Source organism: Myxine glutinosa, chromosome 1 (assembly GCF_964187855.1).
Source record: "Myxine glutinosa chromosome 1, kmMyxGlut1.1, whole genome shotgun sequence".
Lineage (NCBI taxonomy): Eukaryota > Metazoa > Chordata > Myxini > Myxiniformes > Myxinidae > Myxine > Myxine glutinosa.
In genome coordinates, this window is record NC_136261.1 from 67,158,423 (window position 1) to 67,174,024 (window position 15,602).

At 43.2% G+C, this 15,602-nt stretch overlaps 1 protein-coding gene across 3 annotated transcripts in view; it reads left to right on the forward strand.

The window, feature by feature from the left end:
- Nucleotides 1–15,602, forward strand: part of IPO13 (importin 13) — a 308,248-nt gene that overhangs the window by 243,805 nt on the left and 48,841 nt on the right. For all 3 annotated transcript variants that reach the window (XM_068112643.2, XM_068112650.2, XM_068112659.2), the window contains one exon: nucleotides 8,327–8,423. In XM_068112643.2, coding sequence (XP_067968744.1) covers nucleotides 8,327–8,423 — 97 coding nt within the window. The remainder of the gene's footprint in view (nucleotides 1–8,326; nucleotides 8,424–15,602) is intronic.

The window sequence follows — 15,602 nt, forward strand, 5'->3', positions numbered from 1 at the left end:
CCCCGCAGGGCAGGGGTTGGCCTTTTTCGACGCACCATGGTCCCCTTTTTGAAGCAATGTTTTATGGCCGGATGCCCTTCCTGCTGCCAACCCTGTTGGTCACCTCTTGCGACACACAGGGAATTACCAGTGAGCTGGTACTCAATTTGCCGACCTCGGAAGGATGACAGGCTGAGTCAACCCCCCTGGTGTTAATTCAGCGATCGACCGGGATTCGAAACCCAGGATCCTCGGATCCCAAGCCAGCACCCTAACCGCTAAGCCAACACCAGGCCTGTGACCATCCAATATAAAGGACATTTTATCTATCGAATATTTCCCCTGTCTTCTTATCCCAGCTCACTCTTTCTTGACTGTTATTTGGTTGCCATCTTACTGTGGTTTGCATCACTGACCAAAACCAATCGAGTTGAATTTCCGAACCAGATTCCTCAGGATGTGAACCCATCTCTTTTTGATCTGATTCTGTCCAATATGGTTTATTTAAATCTCACATGTTCTACCTCTGTGAGGTCTTTCAATACCCATGATCAAATTGGCCTACATCCAGGCCAATCAGAGTTGTTAGATTCTCACCTCTTCAGAGATTTTTCTTTATCATATTTGCAACAACCCCACCATGTGTGCTGCCAATTTTACACAATGCAACAAAGTCTAGTGATGAAAAGTGATCTTCAATTCATGATTTGATTCAACCATTACCTTCTCATGTCGAGCCGAGTGACCAACTCAGATTGTCTTTTTGGTCTAACCGTGCTTGTCTATTCATGTATACCTATTCTCTTATAACATAGTGATGAACATACTTTGATTGGATGGAGCTGCAGCCGCATGTACATCACTTCACAATGTGCCCAGACTATTATTTAATCATAGCCTAGACTCATTCAATTGAGATATTTTGCCCTGTGGGTGCCACTATAGCAGTTTCTAGTCAAAGGAGAAAGGAGTTGGGTCAGGGAAATAATATTCCTCCCCACACTCCTGATTGTTACTCTGTCCCGCAGGACGTAGGTGTTCAATCGACTTGTAGTTTGTTTCTCGAGGTCATGTGGAGCCTGACCTGCCACTCAAGCCACCATGTTGGGTTTCCCCCCACGGCCCTTCCTGGTCTACGGTGGCCAATTAAAATGTGTCTGCAGTGACTCATAGTTGAAATAGAGTAAGAGAAAGTGGATATTATGCCAGAAGGAGAGCAAGAAAGCATGTCTGAAAGTGCATCAGCATGCTAATGAATGCTTCAGAGTGAGAACACAGGAAATGGATAATATGTTGCCGACTATAACTATAATAGTAATCCAGAACAAATATATTGCAGTTTCGATATACTGTATAACTAAGCTTTACAAAGATTAGACAACGGCCAGCTAACTCATCATCACCATTATCACTACCATTAACCAAGCAACACGAGGAAAGTTTTGCCTTTGGAGTGACAAACTGAAATGAATTCATCTTCTATTCAATTTTTCTTTGCCTTTGTCTTTTGCATCATATTACATGAGAAAAATATCAAAACATAGGTCTTATTTGAACATTTATTGTTATTGTCAGTGTTACGGTAAAAATCTGGTTTATATGACGACTCTTATTACTGTGGAAGCCTTTGGTTTGATTGTGATCAACTTTTGCAATACCCCGTCACTACATCTGCTCGGCATTCCATACAGTCGTGGCCAAAAATATTGGCACCCTTGCACTTTTTTCAAATAACTCATAATTTCTATAATATTAACTGAGTTAATATTACAGAACCTTTGTTTTTGATTCAGAACTTAATATATCCTTTTAAATCAGAAAATAAAAAGAAATGGCATTGACAAAATTATTGACACCCGAGACTTAATATTTAGTAGCACGGCCTTTGGACAAAATAACTACAGTCAAGCGCTTCCTATAGCCATGAATGATCGTTCTCCACATCTCGACTGGCAGTTTGGCCCACTCTTCTTGTGCAAACTGTTCCAGTTCTCCCAGATTTGAAGGGTGCCTTCTCCCAACTGCTGTACTCAGATCTCCCCACAGGTGTTCAATGGGATTTAGATATGGAATCATTGCTGGCCACTTCAGAACAGTGCAGGGCTTTGTCTTGAACAATTCCTGGGTGCTTTCTGAAGTGTGTATGTGGTCATTGTCCTGCTGCAAGTCCCATGACCTTCGACGGAGACCCCGCTTTCTGACACTGGGTTGAACATTGCGCTCCAAAATGCCTTGGTAATCTGCTGATTTCATGATGCCATGCACACATTCAAGGCACCCGGTGCCAGAGGCAGCACAGCAACCCCAAAACATCACTGAACCTCCTCCATGTTTGACTGCAGGGAAGATGTTCTTTTCTTCGAAAGCTTCATTTTGTTTTCTGTAAACATAGAGATGATGTTCTTTACCAAAAAGCTCTAATTTGGTCTCATCTGTCCACAGGACATTCTCCCAGAAGATGTTTGGCTTGTTCTGGTGTGTTTTGGCAAACTACAGTCGGGCTTTCTCAGCAGTGGGGACCTCCTGGGTCTCCTACCATAGAAGCCCATTTCATTGAGTTGGTGACGGATGTTGTGAGTTGAAACTGTCGTATCTTGTGTCTGAAGGTCAGCTTGAATCTGTTTGGCAGTTGATCGAGGCGCTTTCTCCACCATTCGAACAGTCCTTCGCTGCAATCTTCGATCAATTTTCTTTTGCGGCCCGTCCAGGGAGGTTGGCTACAGTGCCATAGGCCTTAAATTTCCTGATAACATTGTGTACGGTGGACACAGGAACATCAAGGTCTCTGGCAATGGGCTTCTTGCCTTGATATTGTCCATGCTTGGCTACAATCTTGTATCTGACCTCTTCAGATAATTCTCTGGTTTTTCTTTCCTTTCTCCATGCTCATTGTAGTACAAACAGTGACACAAAACAGCAGAATGACTCCTTTTCTCTCTTCAAACTGGTTGAATGAGTAATTTTTATATTGCAGGCACCTGCAATTCACCACAACTTCTAAAAGGTGCCTATAATATTCGTCCAGGCCATTTTAGGATTTCTTTGTGGAATGAGGTAAGATTTAGTAATTGTTTCAGCTTTTTTTTTGTTTTGTTCCCCTGCAAACCAAAGAAATACATATGTGGATACCAAATTTTTTTTTTCAACAATTTTCTGGAAGAAATGGTGCATTATTTGAAACTAGGGCATTGCCCGTACTATATCTATATCTAAAATTATATCCCCCCCCTCTATTTACATGAAATGGTTTGGTCCAAAGCGAACGGCTTGCGAGTACGGTGACAATCCCCCCCCCCCCTCTATTTACATGCAATGGTTTGGTCCAAAGCGAACGGCTTCCGGAGTTTGGTAAAGAAATCGCCATCGCGTGCACAAACGCGCAGGAAAGCGAATGAATCGCAAATTCGGTTTTATTAGTTTTAAAACATAGTTTAACGCCAACATAGTTTGCAAACGTGAAATAAATGAATACGCTCTCAAATGTGCCATCCGAGGCAGAGTGTGTCCTCCACGTTCGGCACACGCGATCGTTCGCTGCTCTCTGATTGGTTGAATCGTTTTTTGGACATAGCTCGGTAAGTAATTGTCCGATTAATATGAAACCTTGAAAAGGCACATCCTCGGGTCCCCAGCAATATACCTGGCAAGTTAAAAGTATATCGGACCCGTGGTTGTCGAGAAACAGCGGTCACAGACAAACAGACGTACAGACGTACAAACGTACAAACGTACAAACAGAGATTACTGGAATTATAGATAGATAAGTGCAAGGATGCCAATATTTTTGGCCACGACTATGGGAATTAATTTGGACCCTCTTGGATTTATTATTAACTCGAGGTACTTCTGCCATCTTTAACAAAAGACGAGTGTGTGCACAAAAGCTTCGTAAAGTAGTGATTTTTGGAGAAACCATGAGGTAGAGATGGGCAGCAGTCCTTAAGGATGGAAGGGAAGAGTACCGTATAAGTTAATCACAGAGTGGGGGTTCCACAGACGAGAGAAAAGTGGGATGAAGAAATTCAGATGAGCTTCTCAAGATTGGAAGTGTAGGCTTCTGATAGAATGTGTGTGACCTGGTTGTATGGGGGAGAGGAAAAAAGGGGTAGGGAATGGGGGTTGAGGCTGGGAATGGGCAGAGAAGAGAGATGGCAGATTGAGCAAGACCTGGAGGGATATAGGAAAGAACGGCTTACAGTGAGGGGAGGGTAGGCTTTGTTTCTTGCCAGGAGCGGCCAATAACTGAGGGCCTGAGGTTAGATTATCACCAGGGGAGCACGATGTGGAAGTGGCTGCGCTAGCCCAGAGTGTTGATCACCACATCATGCAAAGTAAACCTCGTACAACTTGGTCCAGATGAAATGCCATCATTTTACACATTTTTAAAAATAACCGACTATAAATGACACAAACAAAACTGATACGACTATATTGTAGGAGCTATGCTCCAACGTAAATCGAAAGAATGGACGCGACAAAAAGCTGGAATTCGTCCGAGTTTCTTTATTGTGTCAAATCAACTCGGGTACTCTGAAAAGCCCGTTTATCGGGCAGCAATATATATACACATTATCCCGGAGCGTTTGCCCGGGAAAGGCGAGAGGGGGCGTGCCCGGGCGTCCTGGACGCAGCCTGGCAAGTCGAGAGCGGGCATGCCCGGGCGTGTCTGGGAATGCCCGGGCGTCCTGGACGAGCCCGGCATGGTGATCGCTCCGCGTCCTCGGTAGGTGCAAGGCGATTGTGTATACCCAGCGGTAGCCGCTACAATATATTATTACCTCCGCCACCAAAGGTGGATGGAGGTTATGTTTTCACCCCTGTTTGTCTGTTCGATTGTGAACAAAATGTCTCAAAAAGTTGTGGACAGATTCGGACGAAATTTGGCAGAGATGTTGCGTATGTCACAAGGACGAAATTATTAGATTTTGGTGAAGAACCGGATTCGGATCCGGCTACTAGAAAATTTAAAGTGATTCTTCACCATTGGGAGATATGGCCAACAACGATACATAGCAGGATATCTCAAAAAGTTATGGATGGATTTGGACGAAACTTGTTGGACAGGTTGTGTGTGTGACAAGGAAGAATCGATTCAATTTTGGTGAAGATCTGGATCTGGATCTGGATCCGGATCCGGCTAGTAGATTTTTTTTAAAGTGATTCTTCACCATTGAGTGATATGGCCAACCAGGCGGAGGTATGGTCTCTACAGAGTGCCATTCTAGTTGTAATATGTTTTCTTATGTTAGACATGACCACTATTCTGATTAAGCTTCGCACATCCATATGCACTTGTTATCCATAATTTTTCCTTCAAAGTGTCTCTGCTGATATTGTGTGTGCAATCCCAGATCACTGTTTCAGATCATAGACAGTCCTGGGGGGCATTTTGTAGACTTGTTCCTTGAGCCACTCCTATAGGAAGTTTCATTGATCAACATATTTTTTTGCTGGTGGCCAGAGGATGCCTTGGCTGAAGCTCGCAGAGAAACTGTATTCGATGGCTCTACCAATGAGTCATAAATGGAGGTAATCCAAGACATTATCCTTGCTGCATTGGCCTCTCATCGGAAAATGTTGACGTCACAATTCCACAAAGAAGTGTCTAGAATTTCCAAGTAGCTATTCCCCATCAAAATAACAATAAAATACTATCACCCTCTGTTTGGAGACGGTGCATGGAATAGACCATGAAACAAAGCGTTGACTCTCCTTTGTGTAGTGGTGCCAGTTTTATATTTGTCATAAATAATTATTCAATAGTAAATGTGTAAAATGATGGCGTTTCATCTGGAACACCCCAGTATTTCCTATTGTTCATGTTAGGAAACGTTTTATGTTTATTTCAAGCAAAGAATATGTGCACGGAGGTCCGATTCTGTTGCTAAACCTTGGAAATTCGGAGATCAACGTTTGCCTTTATATTCATTATTATTACTTTTGTTTATTTATTATAACAAAATTTATAATTTAATTCAATTATTACTTTTGTTTTAATTATTTATTTATTTATTTATTCATGGTCTTACCCATGGAAAAAAATCACTACTTGTCATGGCCGAACCCCTCCTTTTGAAATAAAGTATCGTCATGAATGATCTTTCTTATGCAGCACAAGGATGTGGGATAGCATCAATGGCTGAAGGTTGCGGCTATGCTGTTGACGCAATGCCCTCTGCTGGTTAGGGCAGGAATTTGTAATTTGTTCATGGTACCGGCAATAACTCACCTACTCTTTGTGAAGGACAACGTGGAATCTTTAACGTTCACCCTTTAATTCCAGCAGATGGGATGCCCAGTTTAAGGCCCATCCGAGGGATGGCACACACATTTATGAATCATCCTGCCTGTGAAACACCCGGATGACCGTTTATTGTTGGGTCGGGATTCAAACCCAGGCGAGAGGCGAATGTGCGTACCTCCATGAGTCTAGGCCATACTGTCAGCCTGTCATGGTCGATGATAATGATAGTTCATTGGCTTTTTGGCCATTCTAATAACCCACAATTTTTTCATTGTGACCATACAATTTGAATTATTTAATTTCTTAAGTGGTTCTTCACCTTTGGGACCATTATTTACAGAAGTATTTCCTTTACCATTATTTGCAGAAGTATTTCCCGACTTCTTATCCCAGCTTAGTCTTTCTTGACTGAGATTTAGATGCTATATCTTACCGGCTGACTGTGGATTGCATCACTGACCGAAGCCAATTCATTAATTTTGTCATTATCAGGAATTTGAAGTATGACATCATAAATATATAATAAGTGAAAAATTGAGCGAGATAGATGAGCAACTTGTGTGATTATGGAAGAGTTTAATGCCCTCTCCCCTCTCCCCCTTCACTATTTTCATAAATCATCGCTAGCGTGTTTGTAAAAACCCCCTTGGCCTGCAGATTATCGTACATAATGCTATTTATGTACTTGTCATGGCCGAATGAGCACTCTCAAACTGCTCTCCCCTCTGGTCTGGTGCTCCTGCCTCACACCTAGCCTGTCTTCACGCTGTTGAAACCAAAGCGTTCAGAATCATTGGAATCTCCCACGATGAAGCTAACTCCAAGGGCCTTTCACTCACTCACCGCAGGCAGGTTGGTGGTCTTTCCATCTTCCACCGACTCCTCTCTGGCCTTGCCCCCCCAGCCCTCTCTCTGGGCTCTGTCCCCCAAATATTTCTACAGGTCGCACAAGATCTGCCTGCAACCCTCTTATGGTTAAACTGCCAAAATCAAGACTTTCTGCTCACCTTCACTCCTTCATTCCTCTTTTCTCCCGCCTCTGGAACAAACTCCCTCACTCTCTTCAATCCCACTCCACCCTCCAGGTCTTTAAAACAGCTGTTCACCACCATCTCTTATCCTCCCCCATCCAAAACCTTGATCTTTTCTAACCCTGCTAATTTCGGTCCCCTTGTGTTTTATACCCCCCCCCCCCCCCCTTCCCACGCCTCCTGCCCCCAAGCCCTCTCCCTCCCACACTTCTCCCTGCTCTCAAATGTTGTGGTTGTGTGCTTCCCCTTCTCTCCCCATCTTGTCTTCCGCTCCCTCTTTTTGTATATTTTGTTTGTCTGGTTGATTTGTTTGTGAAATAAATATTAGCTCTTTCACGAGCCTCGATTCAGTATCCAAAAAAAAAAAAAAAAAATTATGCATTGCCGAGCACACTTTGTTTCAACTTCAACTTTTGCAAATTGCTCTATTTGTTTGGGAATATTGCTTCATGTAAGCTGTGAAACTCAGTTTGGCTTGAAAAGTGCAAGAGTAGAACCAAGCTATCCATACAGGGTTATAAGTTGTTATTGCAAAGCGAGTAATTCCACGAGTTACGGCAACGTATTGCACAGTATGTGACGTCGTTCATTTATTGCGTTTATACAGCGACAGAAATCAGATTTGTTTCTTGAGCTTTTCCTTTCAAAAATATTTTTCTTTTTTCCAATACTTTTTGGTGTTTTTTGACAATGACTTTATGATGAACAAGCAATGATGATTTAGACCTTTTTATTTTATTTTTATTTTTTCCAAACTTCAATTGATTGCTTGCAATATTGTATTGCAAATGTTGAAGGATATTACAAAAATTTTTGGCTGAAATAGCAACTTTGCTTCCCTTCTCTTTTTCAGTAAAATTAATTTGACATCAAAGCTTTATCCACCACGTGATTTTGACATGTTCATTGTGCAGAACTTTATCTGTTGTGCTCACTTTGTGGGCAAGGTAGCATTTCATTTATCTTGGCTTTAAAGGTTTTGTGTGTGCGTGTGCGTGTGTGTTGGTGTGTGTGTGTGTGTGTGTGTGTGTGTGTGTGTGTGTGTGTTGGTGTGTGATTTTTGTCATGATAGCTGGTGCACATCTTTGCGAAGGATCCGACACATGATGTCACAGTCAAGCTCCTCTTCTTGCACATGATAGCAGTCACCCTGGCTGTATTTGAGCGAGGTGAGAATTGCAGCCAATCTTCTTGCGCCATGCCCGGTATCCCTAATAAAGCATTGATCAGTGTTGGTAAACCGAACCCAATTCAAGGGATTCATGTGCAGCCCAAAGGCATCCTCAAATGTGCCAATATTGGGTTGCCCTGTTAATGTTCCCACCTGAGCTGCCTGGCTCATCATGTGATGAACTCTGGTTTAAATCCCATTACACACCACCAAACATATGTTTGTCCATCGCTAACGAATATCCTTATACTTTATGTGAATGTGCACTGACGTCGAGTAATGTCTGTGTTTCTACATGTGATTTATGTACCGTGGCCTCCCTGAGTCTTAGATAATTGTAAAATGAGAACAGCACTCGGAAGAGCCCAAACCTCCGCCAGGCTGAATAGTTTACGTTTTGCATCCCACTGATAGGCCGGATCCGGATCTGGACCTGAACCAAAATTGAATCGGCTTGTTCTTGTCACCTGACCAACTCATCCACCAACTTTTGTCCTAACTCATCCACAACTTTTTGACGCATCGTGCTATATATCGTTTTGGGTCGCATCTCTCAAAATGGTCAAGAATCACTTTGAAAATTAACAAAAACCATCCTATCTGGATCCGGATTTGGATCTTCACTGAAATCGAATCGATTCATAATTGTCAAACCACCTGACCTGCCCGTCAAGTTTCGCCTGAATCCGTCCATTACGTTTTTGATATATCCTGCTCACAGACAAACAAACAGTCAGACAGCAGTGAAAACATATCCTCTGTCCACTCTTAGGTGGTGCAGGTAATCATTGTACTATGAAACCAAAAGCACTTTCCAGGGATCTCCATGAACGCTTAAATAACCTATAATCAATAATCAGTATGACCTCCTTTTGCTTTGAGAACTGCCTCAACTCCATTTGGGATTGATTTAATGAGTTTATCGATTATGATTGAGTCAATCTTTTCCCAACAGTGTTTTAGTGCACTCCAGAGCATCGTCAGACTGCTCACGTAAATTATATCCCTACCTTGGTCACCAGAGGTGGTCGGAGGTTATGATTTCACCGCTGGCTATGCGTCTGTGAGCAGGGTACCTTAAAACGTTGTGGATGAATTGGGACGAAACTTTGCGGACACGTTGGGTGTGTGACATTGACGAATCGATTCGATTTTGGTTGAGGTGTGGATGCAGATCCTGCCTAACCGTGGGATGCAAAACGTAAACTGCTTAACGTGCATTCGAGGGACGGCACACACATTGATGGATCACCCTGTCTGTGAAACACCGTGATGACACTTTATAGCTGGGTCGGGATTCGAACCCAAGCTGACAGCTTACTTGGAGGCCAGTGTGCATACCTCTCGGCCATCCTTCCAGCCCTAAGCGAAAGTGTCAGTGAATAATAACCATAATAACCGAAACAATATTGATACCCATCTTCGATATTATAACAAATTTGTGTTTGAAATTGTCGTTTGTAAAAGTTTAGCATTGATTTAAGTGGACTCGTACGTTTGCATCCCCACTGTATGTTATTGACCAAGTTTTGACATTGTTTTTCATCGACACGCCATTTGCTCTCTGTTCACGCACCCATGACATCTGAAGCTTTCGGTAGAACATTGTCCCTCAATCACGACGGCTAAACTATTAAATCTCAAATTGTGTTGACGAAGGCAATTTTAACCCAATTCAAGATGCATGTTTTATAAGCTTTGTATGCCATTTCCTTGCCGGGCCATTATTAGCCCTGTTGTGCGCCGCTCCTTTCCTATGCCATCTCCAGGCGCTGCATGACATCATTGCCGGGCACCGAAAGGGAGTACTCGGTTTTCACTCCGGTTTCTTGTTACTTGCTGGAATAGATTCCGGCAAGTATGTTGGTTGGTTGGTTTGTCTGTCTGTCTGTGCGCTGTACTACATCTACATCGTTGCACACAGCATCGCCATACTTTACACACATATTTGCCTTGCCCTGGAATAGAATGTGCCCATTTTTTAACTCTCTTGGCCCAAGGTCAAGCTCAAGGTCACCCAAAACGTGAAATCAGGGGGGGTCGAGTTTTCATTTAAAATATATTTCAAACCACTATAACTCTAAAAGTACAAGAGATATACATACACTTACTGTTACTGACATGTAGGAAGTCACAAACGACATTTCATTTGGCACCATGACCTTTGACCTTGAGTGACCTTTAAAGGTCAAACTCAAGGTCAAAAATTGTTTTTTTTACGAATAACTGTCAAACATTATCCGATTCCCTTCTAACCAACACCAAAATGTTCATTATTCAATTCCTGAAAAATAACATGTGGCATAAAATGGTCAAAAATGCTTAGTTTTAATTATTTTTGGGGTCAAAGGTCAGGGGGCCAAGTTTTCATTGAAAATATATTTCAAACCACGATAACTCTGAAAGGACAAGAGATATGCATACACTTACTCAGTTATCTTCCATTGCTTAGCGTATATACATGTATACATTTTCCTGCCATTTTGATCCAAAATGGCCGATTAAAAAAAAAAAAGCATTCCGGGAAGTCCTCGGTCTCTGACCGGTTTTTCATTTGTTTGTTTGTTTGTTTGTCTGGGAGATATCGCAGCCATCCTTTGAGCTAGGAAGCTGGAATTTCGGCACAATAGTGAGCAGGTGCTTAGGCAAAAACTGATATTTTTATGTTTTTTAATTAATTGATTAGTTATTCAATTATTATCGATTAATTAAGTACTTATTTATTTCCTTTCTCTTCTGGGCATTATCTCAGGCACCTTTTGAGTTAGGAAGCTGATATTTGGATATGACAATGACCAAGTTATTTAGCTGTCAGGGCTATTTTTGCTGTATTGATTAATTAATTAATCGATTAATTATTTCATAATTTGATTAATGACTTCATAAATAAAAAATTTTAAGTTACAGATTCGGATGAAACGGTGGTGGTTTAGGTATTCTTTCAGCAAATTGATTAATTATTTCATTTTTTAATGATTATTATTTCTTTGTTTTCATTAATTATTTCTTTTCTTTTGTATCTGGGCAATATCTCAAGCACCTTTTGAGCTAGGAAGTTAATATTTGGACATGACAGTGATCAAGTGATGTGGCTATAAAGGATGTTTTTGATGTATTGATTAATCAATTAGTCGATTAATTCTTTATTGATTAATGAATTAATTTTTTTTTTTTTTCAATTACTGACTTATTTAATTATTTTTCAAAAAGTTACAGCTTCGGATGAAGCACTGGTGGTTTAGGTATGCTATTAGCCAATTGATTAAGAAAATATTTTATGATAATTATTTATTGATTTTAATTATGCAATTAATCGATCAATTAATTCATGCTTGTCTTGATCAATTCGTGCTTGTTAAAGTGGACATCTCTCTGGCCATTCTCAGAGAGCCTCCTCAGCGTCGACAAGTCTGGCATTTCACTCAGGCCGACTGGCACGGTCTTCAGGCAGCCATCAATCACCTGGACTGGTCTCCCATCTCCACTGCCTCTGACATCAACTCATCCTGGGAATTCTTCCAAAGAAAACTGCTCTCTCTCATGCACAGATTTATCCTATCTCATCTTTAGTTGTCATACCCTTCCTCCCGTCCGTGGTACACAGAATCCTGTGGTGAGGCAGTTGCCCTGAAATAACTTGACTTTGCCTCTTGGAAGGCTAATCCAACTGAAGGCAATCTCAGTTACTTTCACAAAGCCCGGAAAAAGTGTGTGTCTACCTACAGGAGAGCCAGGAAACAATATCTCTCGACTCTCAAAACTGAACATTAGCATTCGATAGGGTTCCACGCGAAGTATTGACATGGGCATTGAGGAAGTTAGAAGTGGAGGAATGGTTGATCAGAGTTGTGATGGCAATGTACAAAAGAGCGCGCACAGCTGTAAGGACGAAGGACGGGAACAGTGGTGAGTTTGAGGTGAAGGTGGGAGTGCATCAGGGGTCAGTACTAAGTCCACTACTATTTGTAGCTGTGATGGAGGTGCTGGCTCAGACCGTAAAGGAGGGTTTACCGTGGGAGTTGTTGTATGCAGATGATCTGGTGTTGATTGCGGAAAGTATGGATGGACTGAAGGAAAAGATGAAGAAGTGGAAGTGGAAGTATGGAGTCGAAAGGTCTGAAGGTGAATATAGGAAAGACGAAGGTGATGGCAAGTGGTAAAGCATGTTGTGAGGTGGAAAGAACTGGGAAGTGGCCATGTGCTGTGTGCAGGAAGGGTGTCGGAGTGAACTCCATTCAATGTACAATGTGCGCTGAGTGGGTTCATCAAAAATGTAGTGGTCTGAGAGGGTCATTAACCAGTGTGGCAGCTACATTCAAATGTAAGGTGTGCACAGAGGGAGCTGCAGATGGAGGAAATGTGTTGGATCTTGGAGACGGCGTGAAGCTGGAAGGTGTGAAAACATTTTGCTATCTCGGAGACATGCTGAATGGAGAAGGTGGATCAGACTCGGCAACGGTTGCTAGAGTGAGATGTGCATGGAAGAAGTTTCGGGAACTGAGTGGCGTGCTGATAAGGAGGGGAGTGTCGTTGAAGCTGAAGGGAAAGGTGTATGCTGCATGTGTGAGAAGTGTTATGATTTATGGGAGCGAGACATGGGTCATGAATGTAGAGCAGCAACGAAGCCTGGAAAGGGTGGAAATGCGAATGGTTCGGTGGATTTGCGGAGTGTCGCTGAGAGAGAGGAAGACAAATGATGAATTGCGAAAGATGATGGGAATAGAGCCTGTGATTGATGCTGTGAAGAGGAACAGGTTGAGATGGTTTGGTTATGTGTTGAGGAAGGATGAAAGTGACTGGTTGAGAAGAGTGATGGAAATGAATGTAGAAGGAAGTAGAGAACGGGGAAGACCGAGAAAGACTTGGCTAAAGACGGTGGAAGAAGACATGCGGGCAAGGGGGTTAACAAGGAGAGATGCAGAAAATAGGGCAAAATGGAGAAGATTGTCATGGGGACCGCAAGGCTAACCCCCGCGCTTGCAGGGAAAATGGCCTTAAAATGCATGTTGTTGTTGTTGTGTTGTCTCAAAACTGAACACTCAAACCTGTCTCCCTCCTCCTAATCCTGGTGGTGTCTGGTCAAATCTGTTTCTGGTGTTTGTTCCCCCTCCATCCCCTCCCTCACCTCAAACGGCTACACAGCTGACTCCGCACGTGAAAAAGCTTTAATGCCTCAACTCTGTCTTTGCCTCAAAATCTTGTGTCCCAAACCCATCTCTCTCTGTTCCCACCTTACCAGTCAAACCCAGCTGCTCCTGGACTCTGTGTTCTTCTCTCCTGACAAGGTGGAGAAGTTTTTGTCAAACCTCGACTGATTCTGCAACTGGACCAGACGGCATCAGCCCACGGGTCCTAAAATCCTGTTCTTCCGCTCTTTAACTCCCTCTCTCTGTTCTCTTCACCCTCTCTTTTGCTCAAGTTAATCTACCATCTTCTTGGAAATCAGCCAACATCACCGCTTTACACAAAAAAGGTGCAAAAACAGATCCCAGCAACTACAGACCAATCAGCCTTCTCCCAATTATCAGCAAAGTCATGGAATCCATCATTCCTTCGGATATGAAATCTTTCCTCTTCTCCAATGGCTTGATCTCTGATCATCAATTTGGTTTCAGACCAGGTCACTCTAGTCTGGACATGCTGCTTCTGTTGTCTCAACAATGGATGGAGGTCCTCAATGCCAAACAGGAAATTAGAGCTGTCTCCCTCGACATATCACGTGCCTTCGATACGGTCCGGCACCCCGCTCTGCTCACCAAACTCTCCTCCTTTGGTATCCATGGAAATCTCAATGCATGGCTGGCGGACTTCCTCTCTAGTCGTAGTCAACGTGTGGCCCTGAATGGGTTTCTCTCACCTCCTCTTCCTGTTCAGGCTGGAGTTCCCCAAGGCAGTGTTCTGGGCCCTGTGCTTTTTCTGGTCTTCATCAATGATCTCTCCGACTCTCTTGAAAATCCTCTCTATCTCTTTGCTGATGACTCCACTCTCTGCCGCTCCAATTCCTCATCCCTCAGATCGGTAGTCTGCAGCCTACTCACTCTCTGCAGACCTGGACAAAATCACAGACTGGGCAAACAAGTGGAACATGTCTTTCAATCCTGACAAATCTCACACTCTTACGATGTCTCTCCGAAAAGACCGACTGGACAACCCTCCCATCCACTTTCTGAATAATCCTCTCCAAGAAGTTCTGTCACTCAAGCTTTTGGGTCTCACGATCTGCCATGATCTTTCCTGGGAAAACCACATTTCAAATCTGGCCTCCAAAGCCAGTCGCCGACTGGACATCCTCCGTCGTGTGAAGTCCTTCCTTGGCACACCTGAGCTCCTCACCACATACAAGGCTTTCATCCACAGCTCAATGGAACACTGCTCTCCCCTCTGGGCTGGTGCTCCTGCCTCACACCTAGCTCGTCTTCACGCTATTGAAACCAAAACGTTCAGAATCATTGGAATCTCCCGTGATGAAGCTACCTCCGAGGGCCTTTCACTTACTCACCGCAGGCAGGTTGGTGGTCTTTCTGTCTTCTACCGACACCTCTCTGGCCTTGCTCCTCCAACTCTCTCTGGGCTCTGTCCCCCAAATATTCCTACAGGTCGCACAAGAACTGCCTGCAAACCTCTTGTGGTTAAACTGCCAAAATCTAGGCTCTCTGCTCACCTTCACTCTTTTATTCCCCTTTTCTCCCGCCTCTGGAACATTGCCTCAAACAGGGAACCATGATTGTCATGGGGCCCGCAAGGCTAACCCCTGCTCCAGCAGGGAAAATGGCCTTAAAACGATCATTCTCTTCTATTTCTCCCGCCTCTGGAACAAACTCCCCCACTCCCTTCAATCCCACTCCTCCCTCCAGGTCTTTAAATCAGCTGTTCACCACCATCTCTTATCTTCCCCCATCCAAAATCTTGATCTATTCTACCCCCACTAATTCACCCCAGATACTCTTTTTTTTTTTTGGAAATTCCAACTTCTTTCCAGGAAGTCCTTGCAGTGTTCATGCTTTATACCTCTCCCACCTCCCCCCAAGCCCTCCCCCTCCCACATTTCTCCTGATGTCCCTGCTCTCAAATGTTGTGTTTGTGTCCTTCCACCTCTCTCCCCATCTTGTCGACCGCTTCCCTTATTTTTGGTGTTTCATGTGTCGGTTTGACTTTTTGTGTGATTAATGTTAGCTCT